The sequence below is a fragment of the Pan troglodytes genome, chromosome 10, assembly GCF_028858775.2.
Source record: "Pan troglodytes isolate AG18354 chromosome 10, NHGRI_mPanTro3-v2.0_pri, whole genome shotgun sequence".
NCBI classification, from domain to species: Eukaryota; Metazoa; Chordata; class Mammalia; order Primates; family Hominidae; genus Pan; species Pan troglodytes.
The window spans coordinates 16,374,096-16,387,303 of NC_072408.2; the positions used below are offsets into that span (position 1 = coordinate 16,374,096).

Sequence of the window (13,208 nt, forward strand, 5' to 3'; positions counted from 1 at the left end):
TCAGAAACAAGCCTTAGTATACGTGATAATTTGTGATAAAGGAGGCATGTTTTATTAGCAGGGAAAGATTGAGTTGGTCAATCAATATTAATAGGGCTATTAGAAAGCTACATGGGAAAAAAAAGTTAATTTAGATACTTTCTTGCTCACCACCCAATAAACAAGAAAATAATTTGAGATGGAATTAAATGGAAAAATCTGCAGCAGGACTTTTGCTTCCACACATGCAGGATTTCATCACCACAAAAACTCTCTAATGCTACTCACTTACAGTCACACCCATCCCACTCCCGTACTCTCTGTAACCCCTAGTAACCACGAATTTGTTTTTCGTCTCTATAATTCTGTCATTTAAGGAATGTTGTATAAAAGAAATCATACAGATTGTGACCTTTTGAGATTGGCTTTTTTCCCACACAGCCTAATGCTTCTGAGATCCACTTAAGTCGTTGTGTATGTCAGTCGTTTGTTCCTCTTCATTGTCCAGCAGAACTATGTCGTATGGTTGCCAAACCATTCATCTACTGATGAACTTTTTGTTGTTTCCAATGTTTGGAAAAACTGTTTTCTTTTTCCTTTTTGTGGTTTAATTGACATTTTTAAAAATTCCGCTTTAATTCATCTATAGTGTTTTTGAGTGTACCTCTTTGTATAGCTTTTCTGTGATTTAATAAATGCTAGGGAGAATAGATTCATATTCAGAAAAGGGAATATGATATTGATAAAGAACAAAAGAAAAGATAGAGTTATAAATGCCATAAATTTATTCAACATACAAATTTTGTGTATTTCCAATGATCTTCCCTTCTTTCTCTCACTGTCCTCTCTATTGATGAGTCTGTTCTTCATTTCTGGAGAAGTTCACCCGATGAGGTCCGTAAGTTGCTGTTTTCAAGCATTTCTTTGTTCAGATTCTAAGTAGTAAAAGAAAAGGGAGAAATATTAGGGAAATTCTGTGACCTACTTAAGAATAATTCTTTATATTTCAGTTATAAATATTTGAACTTAGTAACTTTTAATTATTTTTAATGATAGGGATGTTCTCCATGTTTTCATATTTTAAAATGGAGAAGCAAAGCTTTCATGGCAAATTCTATGTCAAAGATCAACCCTGTCAATGAGCCTAAAGGAAGGTCTTATAGACCACACCTTTCATGCTGTGCTATATGGATAATTACAGTGACAAGTTTTTTGACTTTAGTATACACTTAGAAATATCCTAGAAAGGCTATAGGTGATGAATATATCACCACTGGGTATAGAATGGAAACTACGTATTAGATAATTTAGTTTTTACATATGGCAAATTCTTGGATTCATCTTCAAACAAGTCACCCCAGACACCAGTAATTGTATTTAACTTGCATTTTTTTCTGAGAAATTTTATAATACGTTTGATATAGTTCAATTTATACATGGTACATCAGTGGTTTTTTAGGATATGGAAAGGGTACAGTCTTCTCAAGAAGCAGCCTTATGCAGAGAACTGAGATGCTTATTTATTTTGAAGTTGGGATTAGACTTTACTGTTTAACTGAGATGCTTATTTATTTTCTTTCAAGTGGCATTAGATTGAATCATTTATACTTTACCAGCACTGCAAGGGGCATTGTATTCTTCAAAGGTGAATTCATCTGAAACACAGAAATTATTGGAGAGAAAGAGTGAAGACATTCAGGCATAAGCACCCCAGATGTGAATTGTAAATAAACTATGTAAGCTAAGAAAGAAAGTAGACAGCATCGCTATAGAACCAATAAAAATGACTTCTCTGTTAAGCTGTTTGGGATTGGTGGGAGGAAACTAAGAGAAAATCTGGCTTGGGAACAGAATTGAAAGGCCGGGTACACGGGTGGCGTGCCTAAGAATAGTTACAGTAGTTACAGGACTCCGTAGATAGTACCTTTTCACAGCTGTGTTTTTCTCATTGGAATTGCACCTTGCTCTCTGAACCTTTCCTTAATCAAAGAAGAACAGTTTTAGCACTACCATCATGCTACAATGGTGGTAATTTTCTAGCTCAAAGCCATGAGCAAATCAAAGTATTTCCTGATTATCACAAAGTTCCCCAAATTGTGTGAGACTATCTGAAGCACAAGTCAAAAACAGATCAAATTTTTCATGTCACACATCAGCACTGAGATATGTTTTTTCAGTTATTGTACTCTTCTTATCTCTTTGGAGTAATTCAGCCCAGGACAAACAACTTTATAGGGAAATTTAGGTAGAAGATAGAATGGACCCTCTTATTGCCTTATGGTCAATTTATAAGAATGACTCTAAGACTTGTTTAGTGGGGGGACATGAGAGGTTAATATACAAGAACATGATTATCCAGTGCACACAAACTCACTTTTTCCCTCAGTGAAACACTGGAGTTTTGCTTTAGTTAAGGCAATCCTTTACTAGGTTAGTAGTCTTTTTTTTTTTTTTTTCCATTTCAAAGCTCAGCATGTCTGAATCTTACCTGTCTCATAATAATCATAGGCTTTTACTGTAGCTGGTTTTAAATTCTTTATTTGGATGTCTTGTTCCACAAAGAAGGAAAAATGCAGGGTTTGATGGGTTAGCTGGAGAGACAGGAGAACAATTGGAATCAAAGATTAGTTAATCTTTGATTAACTAGTTACTAGTTACTGGCCACTCTTCATAAGATATTATCAAACCCTGTAGTTATGCTATATATCTGTACCAGAACCTATGAAAAGAAAGGGGAATTCTGTGACCTGCATAACATACTCAATGACAGATAAAAGAAGGACAAAAGAGACATTTTGTAGACAGCCAAATGTAATGAATCAAGCCTGTTGACAGTCCAGGCTTCATTTATTTTTTCCTTTTCTTTTCTCTTCTTTTTTTTTTTTTTTTTTTTTGTGGGGGAGACCAAGTCTCGCTCTGTCGCCTAAGCTAGAGTGCAGTGGCACGATCTCGGCTCACTGCAACCTCTGCCTCCCAGGTTCAAGCGATTCTCCTGCCTCAGCCTCTCAAGTAGCTGGGATTACAGGCACCTGCCACCGCCCCCAGCTAATTTTTGTATTTTTAGTAAAGATGGGGTTCCACCATCTTGGCCAGGCTGGTCTCGAACTCCTGACCTCATGATCCACCTGCCTTGGCCTCCCAAATTGCTGGGATTACAGGTGTGAGCCACTGTGCCCGGCCGGCTTCATTTCTTTTTATAGAACCTCTAGTTGTTATTCCAAATCTAGCAGAGTCACAGAAAGTCTTACCTTTTCAAAGTAGATTGCGACATGGTTGGTGCTCACTTCAGTCCTCTGAATCTGAGGCTGTTTCTGGAGCTGTTGACCAAGAGGATAAGCCAGAAATATGGAATGAGAAAACTTCATACTGGCAGTAGTTTTCAGGTATTTATGATATAAACAGCTTCTCAGGAGCATCCAAACTACTAATTTTGATTTCTTCAAGAATAATAATGAAAATAACAGTAGCAATATTTATTGAACTTTTATTCTCTATATATGCTATAAGTGTATGTGCAGATACATATATGTGATATATATATGCATGCACACACCCATATATCCTTTTCTCTTTTTATATATAGCTGGAAAATAATTCAATACCATTCCACGTAACTAGGTGTCTTGGGGCCTGTTGGAACATTATTTATCATGTTTCTGACTTATACCCTATACTTGACACCATATAACCATGATACACACTATTAAAATGATAGAGACACCCTCTAGAGAAGCAATTTTGAGGGAGCACACCTCTTGAAAAGTGCATCAATAAAGTCAAATTGACACGATAAATGCCAGCATTTACCATGGCTTTGCTATTTGTAAGGGATCTAGGGATTACCTTTTTAACTGATGCTCTCATAGGTATGAAGCCTGATACCATCTTCACATCAACAATGACCATGTTGGAACTGGGTCAGTCCCCAGTATAACTATAAAATCAAAGCATAAGAATAAGGAATTCAAACAAAATTTCTTGGAATTCATTCAAGACAAACTCTCTCTTTACCTTCTATTTCTAACACTAAGTTACTATGTCTACTGTATCTGTTTCTGTTATTATGGTTGTTTGGAAAACCCATCATTTTAAGCTCACACTCTTCAGATATTGTAATACCATATTATCAATGTTAAGCCTTTTTCAGAAAATTTTCTTGTTAATAAACACTGCAAGAATTCCATATTCATTATGTGTGGCTTTGGACAGTGGAGTTTCTCCACATAAGAAAATCAATTTCTCCATATTCTATTCGGTTGGTGCAAAAGGTCTGGTCATGATCTAGGACTTACCTAATGTTGATATCAATCTGGAACGTTCTGTGACATCCATTCCATCACAATTTGTGGGGAGAGTATTAACCTGCAGAGCAAAGGGTGTTTTCTCTTCTTTCTTGGGAAGGATGTTATATCTCAGGCATGTCTAAAACAAATGGAAAAAAAATCCTTAATTTTTACACTGAAATTGTCTCATAATCTGTTCCAGATGATTCATACCTTCCCTTAGCACACACTTCTTTTTCTTATTTTGAAATTCAAATATAACTCTTGAGAATTTCTCTCCCATTTGCAGCATCTCCTAAACCCCAGCAGTCTCACCTGGAGGTACACACATCCCGACCCTGACATGGTTGTGCTGTACTCGCCTGGAACCTCTGGCAACCGGACCTCCTGCAGCACTAGGCGGTTGCCATCATCTACTTGGAAGTCTTTAGAAAAGGTGTCTGAAGACTGGATGGTGACCAAAGCTGCTTTCTCACTTTTAGTGAAAGTTGCTGTTCCATATTTGGAGAGCGCTTGAAGAGCCACCACTGTGTCCTGAAAAAAAAAAAAATGAGTAGAGAAATCACAAAAGAGGAAAGTAACAAACTCACACTGGATGTAAACCATAACAACACTATTCTTTTTTCAGAATTATTTAGTCATAAATGCAGTACACTAACTCTATTTCAATTCAGTTCAATCTGGTTAGTAATGATAAACTATTCTAGATACTTTGAAGGTATATTTCTAAAAAGTTTCTTCATTCAGCTAGTTTAAATATACATATGGAGATAAGACTTAGATATTTGACACAAGCCCAGGCTATTTCAATAATTTATAAATTTATGTAACAATATTTGTTATAAAAGGTCAGAGAAGAGAGAAGAAAATATGGGTTAGAATAGTAAGAGAAGACTGAAGAAGGTTATCTGAGAAATAAGATTACTCTGAATAATGAGCAGAGTTTATGTAGACAGAAGAGAGGCATCGGGGGGGACCTGGGTGGGGAATGCTCTATGTGAAGTCATGGAAACAGCTGTGAGCTAATTCCAGAAGAAGCAAAGGGATCTGCCTAATCAGATTGGTGCACTCATGTTTACTGGGGAGAGGAAATATTTTTGATAAAATATTAGATAATTTTAGGCTTTGAGTGAAAAAAAGATTTATTTTCTAAGGGAAGTAATCCCTTGAAAATATTGCTCTGTGAAGACAAACCTACCTGCATGGTTGGGGGGCCCCTAGGGAGAGAGTATAAAAAGGACAGAGCAGTAATCCATACATAAGATAGTAAGGCTGGAACTTGTCTGCTGATGGAGGGATGGAGAAAGTGTGAATTAGAAATACTAACCATTCCATTATTCAACTCCCAGATGGTTGTGTCTTCATATATGTGAATATATTTATGTTTCCTTCTAGAGTCTTCCCACAGACCTGAGTGGAGGAGAAGCCCCCTTGGGGATTTTGCTGCTTGGTAATCCACTTCACAATACGTGATGCACAGACAGGTCCTCTGAAGATGGGGCAGGCTGGACAGTAAGATAGGTAAGGAGCACATAGGATGTCATCTCTACTTCCGCAGAGGGAGCCCAGGGTTGAGAATAGAGGGTCTTAGCTTTGCGAAGTTTCCCAGGACATTGCCAGTGGATCGAATCCTCTTTGACATAGAAAAGGGTAGAATTTTTAGCTTAAAGGATGATTTCAAAATCTAATCCATAAGTGATGATTATAATTACAGTTTACCTAATAAATTGACATTTCATTTTAATGAAGTGAAAGCATTAAACAAAGTGAAAGCATTAAATAGTCACTATCAAACAAATCTTTATCAAGAAAGTAAAGTTCCAGGGATAACATTGAGCCTTTGTGTCTACTACATGTGTGTGTGTGATATTAGAAGGTGGGACTCTATAGAGTCTATACTGTGTAGATTAATAAAATGATCCATGTTATCCAGAGAATTCGGGTCTTAGATCAATGATAATTATTCTGTCATGAAATTAAGATAGCATGGTAAGCATGAGCTCAGTAGAGGTATTGTCCCTTCTTTTGGTCACTGGTGGTTGTCAGAAGTAAACTTTGCAGTAGCAGCTCTTACCTTCTTTCACAGCCTCTCTGTTTAATGATTCAAGCAACTCTCTTCACTTGACTTTGTTTCCTGCTAGGGCAAAGGCATAGGCCAATAATGCTTTGGTACAGACAACACTTCCTTGGGCCTCTGAGCTCCAGGCCGTTTCAAGGCAGGATAGGGCACTGCAGACCACTGCGTGCTATGAAGAAGATGAAAGGCTATTGTAAAACAGCAGAACCAGGCAAATGAGCTATTCCCGGGCTAACTGCAGATTAAAAACCTTAATGTGCCTGTATAACCTCACAGTTCTGACCAGAGAGGAGTTTCCTCTGCTGCTTCCAAAAGGATCTGGTCCTTTACATTCCAGTGAAATGTACCAAAATTAAATACCATAAAAATCACAATTAATTTCCCTCAGGGATTCACCATATTATAATTTTATTCTTTACGTGTGTGAAGGAGGTACAGAGGATGTGCTTGAACATACAGTGGCAGGCAGAGGCATCTCCAGCAAAGCAATGGTGATGTAGGCAGAGAATGTCACCTCATCGTTCACCCCACCGTGTAAGGATCAGAGGCAGAGAGACTCAAACACTTCAATAGTCATGAGACAGCATCTGCTAACACTTCTTTTCCTTTTGACATCTTCACTAGATTTTTTCTTGTCTTGTGCTAGATTGTTGATTTTCTCCCCTTCCTCCTCTACCCTAAAATTCTTGAGTCTGTCCCAGATCACCTTCCCTCACTTTTTATAGTATGTTCGACTTTGAGGTTTTTTTGAACACTATTTTCATTCAATAAAAAACTACTAAGGTATTGCTAGATTTCAGGAGATTTAGAGTCCACCATTCTTCCTGAAATCTATGTCGCTAAGACTGAAGGACTCAATTCAAACATCATTTCCTCCCACATATCACTATCTTCAGGGACCAGAACAAAAATAGAGAAGGCATCACCTTAATGGCATTGTTGAGCAGTGATCCAGAGCCTTCGAAAAAACCATCTGCCTTTTGTCCCTGTGAAAGCCAGGTGAGGGCATCCCTGATGTGTGAGCTCTCCACAGAGATGTACGATTGGGCTTGAGCAAAGGACTTGAGCACAAATGCAGTGAGCCCGTCGAGCAAAACAGAAACACAGACATGAGGACCACCTCACTTTCATAGCTCACTTTGTGCACGCCTCCAGACATTGCTCTTCACAATTCAGTGGAGGAGATTACTGGGAGGCATTGATGGGGAAATAGTATTTAAGAGCTGAATATACTCTAGTCCAACAAACATCTCAATATCTTTTATTATATCTCAACTTTATTGGTTTCTCTGAGTTGATGCTTTTTAAATTTTTTGTTGTGAAACATTTGTTGGAGCCTCCAAGCCTCCCCACCATGAAAACTGCATTTCCAGAATGACTTGTCCTGACTTTACTGCATCACGGTCTCCTTCTGTCCTCGCCCTCCTCTCCTTCTTTAATGCACAGTGTGGGAGGTTCTTCCTCTGTCATTTTATAGAATGACATTTTCTGCTTTATATTTCCATTTAGAAGATCCTTATTTCTCCATTTTCAGTTGTGTTATCACAGCAGGTAAGCTTTCAGAGATGAAACGGTGAGATTACCCAACAGGAATGATACATACAGCATATGCGTTATTTAAAGACTAACAATTTTCCACAAAAAACTCCAGATATTAGAGAGTAGCTGTTTCTAGAATCCTGAAATGTCATGGATCTACAGAGAGCATAGGGAAAAAATAATCTTGTTTCCCTGACTGCTACCGTCATTGTCCCCAAAGGTGCAGTAGGAACCATCTCTGTGCTTATAATTCAATTGCCTTTGGTACCCTGAAGAGGAAGTGTTCATAGATTTATTGAAATGGCAAAGACATTGGAGGATTATTGAGCTTTTTTCTCAGTGCTATTAGGAATCATAGGGTAACTAATATTTAGTTAAAATTTCCCGCAACCCCCAATCACAGGCTTGATGATACTATTGAATTTTCTACTTGTATATTGGGACATTTTATTGAAAATCATGACAATGACTATCGAATCTTAATGAAACAGATGTTGATTTTAGTTCACCAAAAAAAATTTAAGAGATTATGGCTCTTCTTTTTGAGGTAATCTCTCACCACTGATGAGGTAGCTAGTGGCTTTGGCCTTGATCTTCTCTGTCAGCTGTCGTGTCTCATTTAGATAGTTTAGAACATAAATGTTAGGGACAAAAAGGACCATATTCTGCTCTCCACAACCATAGGGCATCTGAAGAAAGTTCTGAAGGTTTTGCACTACAGAGCCTAGTATATCACCTGTGGAATAGAAGTTGTAAAGAAATCAGATATGGTTTGTATTGGGCTAGGAAAATAGATTATTAGCTAACTGAGAGGCCAAATGACCTATAGAGAAAAGGACAAGAAGACTAAAAAAGGTGAAAAAACAAGAAATAGGGAGGAAAACAAAAGGTGAGAAAATAGATGGTTTAAGGATGGAGAAAGTGGGGAAGAAACTGAATGGTAGGTGATCTATCTTTTCTCATGGGCCACATGTCTGGTAAAACTCAACCCAACCATTTTCAAACTGACTAGGAAGCATTACCACCTAGTAAACTGCTTGAAGATGAGGGCACTGAGAGGTGACCCTTTCTTGTTAGAATATATCAAGGCATAATATGTAGCACAACATCTATTCAAGCCCCTTTCCAACGGTAACATAGTGTAACCCTTAGTGCTTTCTCTCAATCCATTGCCTGTTGTCAGAAACTTCATTAATCGTGGATGGTGAGGCCCATGCACTAGAATTATACAGCCAGACAGCTGCTTCCCTTGGGCTGAAAGACTCACCTAAAACTGAATATGTTGCCCTTGGAGATCCTTCAACCACATTTGAAGGAACATTCAGTGACACCTTTTCAGCTACTCCAGTATCTAATGAAAGAAGAAAAACACACATATAAAGGAGGGGAAAGTGAGAGAAATGTTCTATTTTTGTTATGAATCATGTTTCTCTACATCATCTAGATCCAACCTTTTATTTTCCTTCATCATTATATAACTTTTTTTTTTTTTGTGATAGAGTCTCCCTCTGTCACCCAGGCTGAAGAACAGTGGCGTGATCCCACTGCAACCTCTGCTTCCCGGGTTCAAATGATTCTTGTGCCTCAGCCACCTAAGTATCTGGGATTACAGGCATGCACCACCACGCCTGGCTAATTTCTGTGTTTTTTGTAGAGACAGAGTTGGCCAGGCTGGTCTTGAACTTCTGATCTCAAGCGATTTGCCTGCCTCCATCTCCCAAACTGCTGAGATTACAGGTGTGAGTCACCATGCCTGGCTCAGTTATTATATAATTTCTTTGATACAATCCAAGTTTCCCTTAAAGCCATGATTCATCTCTCAGTGAAGTTCATATTCATCATATACATTTGTGCTAAATTTCTATGGCTTTTCCTATAGGCATATACTTATGGTATGCTTATTTCCTTCTCTTCATGGTTTATATTAATTCCTGCTACTGTTAGTGCTTTTCAAGAATTACATTCATTCCATTCATTTGCATTCAGTGTATACTATGTACCAGGTTCTAAGTGCAATGATACCAAAAGTTTCAAAACAAATTTCCTGGCCTCCTGGAGATTTCATTTTTAGGGGAAGACTAAGATAAAAAAGCAAGAGTATATTTAGTATACTAGTTGTTGATAAGTGCTATAGAGGAAATTAAAGCAGGGCAAGTGTTTCTATGGTAAGCTAGTAAAACAAGGCAGGTCAGGAAGTAGGGAGGGGGCTCCCTATGGAAAAGCTCATTGATAAAAAGTCCTGTGTGAGCAGAGACTTTAAGTAAGTCAAGGAGCCAGATTTATCCAAACCTGGGGGAAGATACTTCCAGGAAAAATGAACAAAAAGTAAAAGGACTCCAGAGACTGAAGCATGCTGGGTGTATTCCAATAGGAAGAAAGAGGTCAGTGTGGCCGGAACCGGGTAAACGAAAGAGAGATTAGGAAGACGTGAAGTCATGGGGTAGCAAGGGTTTCTAAGTGGCATTAAAAACTTACGCTTTAACTTTGGGGGGATATGGGAGATTCCTGAAAGGGTTAGAGAAGAGGAGGGACACGATCTGACACATGTTTTAAAGGATCCCTCTCGCTGAAGGGGAACAAGAAGAGATAATCATGAGACCAGTTAGAAAGCTATTGAGAGCCCGCAAGAGAAAGGACTAGAATAATAGAGATGGAGAGAAGTGGGTAGATTCTGGATGCAATTTGAAGGCGGAATCGACTAGATTTGTGCATGGATTAGGTAGGGAAGATAGGGGAAAGAATGTAGTAAAGAACTCCAAAGTGTTTCTCCCTAGCAAATAGAAGAATGGATTTTTCATCATCTGAGATGAAGGAAATTGAGGGAGGAGCAGGTTTGTGAGGGCGAGCAGATACTCAGTCTTAAACTTGCTGATTTTGATATGCCTATGAGACCTACAAGCCTGTAAGTGGAGAGTGGGCAGTTGAATACATGAGTTTGAGTTCAGGAAAAAGGTGTGGATCAAAGTTGTACATTTTTGGACACAAGTACATAGTTGTTATTAAAGCCATTGACTAGATGATTTTATGAAGGGATCCTCGGATAGAGAAGAGAGATCTGCAGACTGAGCATTATCGTCAAGATGATTATAGGTGGCACAGAGTTGGATTTTTAATGATAATTTAAATAAACTTAAAAAAGTGTTAGCTTTTCCCCTTCTCTTTCAATATAGTGGTAATTTTTGTATTGCTATATTAATGATATTGGTAAAATACTGGTTTTCTATACAAGTTAGTAACCTGGAGTTCCTCTTAAAATAACTTGTTTAAGTAAAAACATGAGTGCATTTAAACTGTCAATTGAACAGTAAATCATACTAGTGTCACACAGATATTTCAATATTTTGAACATGGTTTAGGAAGACATTTGAGAAACACAGAGGTATCAGAAAGAATCCTGTCCTGAGGTCAACAGCCTTAGACCTTATTATTAGGCAAGAGCTTTTAAGCTTTTAAGCAAGTCTTTTATTTCTCTATGCCCATTTCTTTATTCTTAAAATACAATAATAATAATTTACCCTAAAAAGTACTTTCTATTTATTTCCCTAAGAGGCTCATTCCAAGTGATTTTCATCAGGACAGTGTTTTTCTTTCTTTCTTTCTTTCTTTTTTTTTTTTGTTAGAACAACTCAGCAAAATAAAATTCCTGTTTATTGTTGGACAACATTGTTTCACACATACATCAAACAGGCCAAAAAATAAAAATAAACAGCAACTTCATAGACAAAAAAGGAAAAAAAAGAAACCTTTTATCTTTGGCCTTTTTAACCATCTCATACAAACCAACTACTTATAGTACAGCTGAGTACATACACAAAAAAGTTACTGGAATGCTCGGAATAAGATTGTTTTTCTGTTGTCATTTTTGCTTTTTTTACAAGGTTTTTTTCTCCTTTGAGATTATAATGAACATGGTCACACCACAAGTAAAGTCAGAAGTAGGACAGAACGCTCCAAAGGCTGGTTTGGTCATCCGAGATCATTAAAAATGGCTGACCCTAACAATATGTACAAAAATATAAAATGTAAATAAAAAATACAAACAAATTTCCTTTTTAAAGCACTTTTAAGAAAAAAAAAGCAGGGCCTTGGAAGTTTTGGTTCTTTTTTCCTCCCCTGTTGCAAATTCTCATGGTTTGGGTTGGGTGGTGGAGAGCGCGTGTCATCTGCGGGTGGCACTGCCCTCGGTGGGCGGGCGGGCCTCTCTACTCGAAGGTGACCACGTTTAGATTCTGAGACGGGAAGTGGAGGGTGAATAGGTCGCGGCGGCCTTTTTTTTTTAGTTTAACTTTTCCTTTTTTGCTGTCTGGTCATCCTCGTCGGTCTTCTGCTTCTTGGTATCGACATCGTCATCCTCATCATCTTCAGCTGCCCGCTTGCCTGTAGCTGACTCAGCTCCCTCATCTTCATCTCCATCCTCTTCCTCACCATCACCTTCCTCCTCCTCTTCCTCCCCACCTTCTTCCTCTTCTTCATCTACCTCGTTGTCAGCCTCCGGCTCCCCATTTTCCTCATTAGCATTCCCGTTAGCAGGGGCGTCTCTTCCATTTTCCGCCTCTTCCACAACTTCCTTCTTCTCCTTTAAGTCCTTGGTGGTGATTTCGGAGCTGGTGTCTACGGCTGCGTCTGACATGGTGGGGCACGCCGGTGATGCGATGCCGGGGATTAAAAAGAAAGCGAGAGTTCAGGGACTCTGGCGATAAAGCTGCCGGAGTCCGCGGCGGCGGAGGAGGCGCGCGGCGGAGGCGGCTGCGGCGAGCAAGGAGGCTGACGAGGAACAATGCAAAGATGGCTTTTCAGAGCAGCCAGTGGGGCAGGACAATGTTTTTCATCAAATGTCCTTAGATTTGGAGGAGGGTAAGAGTTGTTTTTTTTTTTTCTCTCTCTCTCTCAGAGAAAAGCATGCCCCCAAAAGACATTCCACAACTGTATACTCTGGCAAGTCACTTAACATGAAATTTTTCTCTATATATTACACTTACCTGATGCACAGGGCAGCGTGTTGAAAGTTTCCTCCTTTGCTATTCCTTCAGGCTTTATATTGACAAAAAAAAAAAGTAAAGCAATACTGAATGTATAAAAGAAAAATTAAACACTTGAAAGCAAAGGAGAAAATGGTGGTGAAAAATTGGATTGTAGATCTATCCACATTCTTGGGAATTAAATGTCACTGTGAGATGCATATTAGATAATACTGTATGAAATAATAAGGGCTCTGAGACTCACAGAGAGTAGACTTACGTACCTCAACTAGTAAGGGCTTGACTACAGTGTCCTTCTGCGCAAGTGGTGGGACGTCAGTCAACTCATTGTCACACACTTCCTGAGAATGC

General features: G+C 38.6%; 3 protein-coding genes and 1 non-coding gene across 4 annotated transcripts in view; 1 reads left to right on the forward strand and 3 right to left on the reverse strand.

Moving 5' to 3' along the window:
- The window catches only part of KLRG1 (killer cell lectin like receptor G1), a 135,671-nt gene that overhangs the window by 107,779 nt on the left and 14,684 nt on the right, over positions 1 to 13,208 (forward strand). The window contains 2 exon segments of the mRNA XM_063785366.1: positions 4,552 to 5,783; positions 12,462 to 12,732. Coding sequence (XP_063641436.1) covers positions 4,552 to 4,779 — 228 coding nt within the window. The 3' untranslated portion in view covers positions 4,780 to 5,783; positions 12,462 to 12,732.
- Positions 634 to 8,614, reverse strand: LOC465370 (pregnancy zone protein-like). The gene is made up of 8 exons (XM_016922923.4): positions 5,590 to 8,614; positions 4,625 to 4,796; positions 4,272 to 4,401; positions 3,823 to 3,913; positions 3,228 to 3,296; positions 2,468 to 2,570; positions 1,593 to 1,634; positions 634 to 914 (listed from the first exon to the last, which is right to left on the reverse strand). Exons 4-8 carry the CDS (start codon positions 3,883 to 3,885, stop codon positions 892 to 894), a joined length of 300 nt encoding a protein of 99 aa, XP_016778412.1. The 5' UTR covers positions 3,886 to 3,913; positions 4,272 to 4,401; positions 4,625 to 4,796; positions 5,590 to 8,614; the 3' UTR covers positions 634 to 891.
- On the reverse strand, positions 11,510 to 12,508 carry LOC129136509 (prothymosin alpha-like). The gene has a single exon (XM_054663060.2). The coding sequence runs from the start codon at positions 12,506 to 12,508 to the stop codon at positions 12,155 to 12,157; it is 354 nt and encodes a 117-aa protein (XP_054519035.1). The 3' UTR covers positions 11,510 to 12,154.
- On the reverse strand, positions 11,638 to 11,721 carry MIR1244-4 (microRNA mir-1244-4). The gene has a single exon (NR_035593.1). It is a non-coding gene; the product is annotated as a microRNA mir-1244-4 (primary transcript).

Coding starts and splice junctions, on each gene's coding strand:
- LOC465370 (XM_016922923.4), bottom strand. CDS start 3,885: ATGGTCATTGTTGATGTGAAGATGGTATCAGGCTTCATACCTATGAGA. Junction 1,635..2,467: donor CTATGATTATTATGAGACAG/GTAAGATTCAGA, acceptor TCTGTGTTTCAG/ATGAATTCACCTTTGAAGAA. Junction 915..1,592: donor CAATGCCCCTTGCAGTGCTG/GTAAAGTATAAA, acceptor TTTACTACTTAG/AATCTGAACAAAGAAATGCT.
- LOC129136509 (XM_054663060.2), bottom strand. CDS start 12,508: ATGTCAGACGCAGCCGTAGACACCAGCTCCGAAATCACCACCAAGGAC.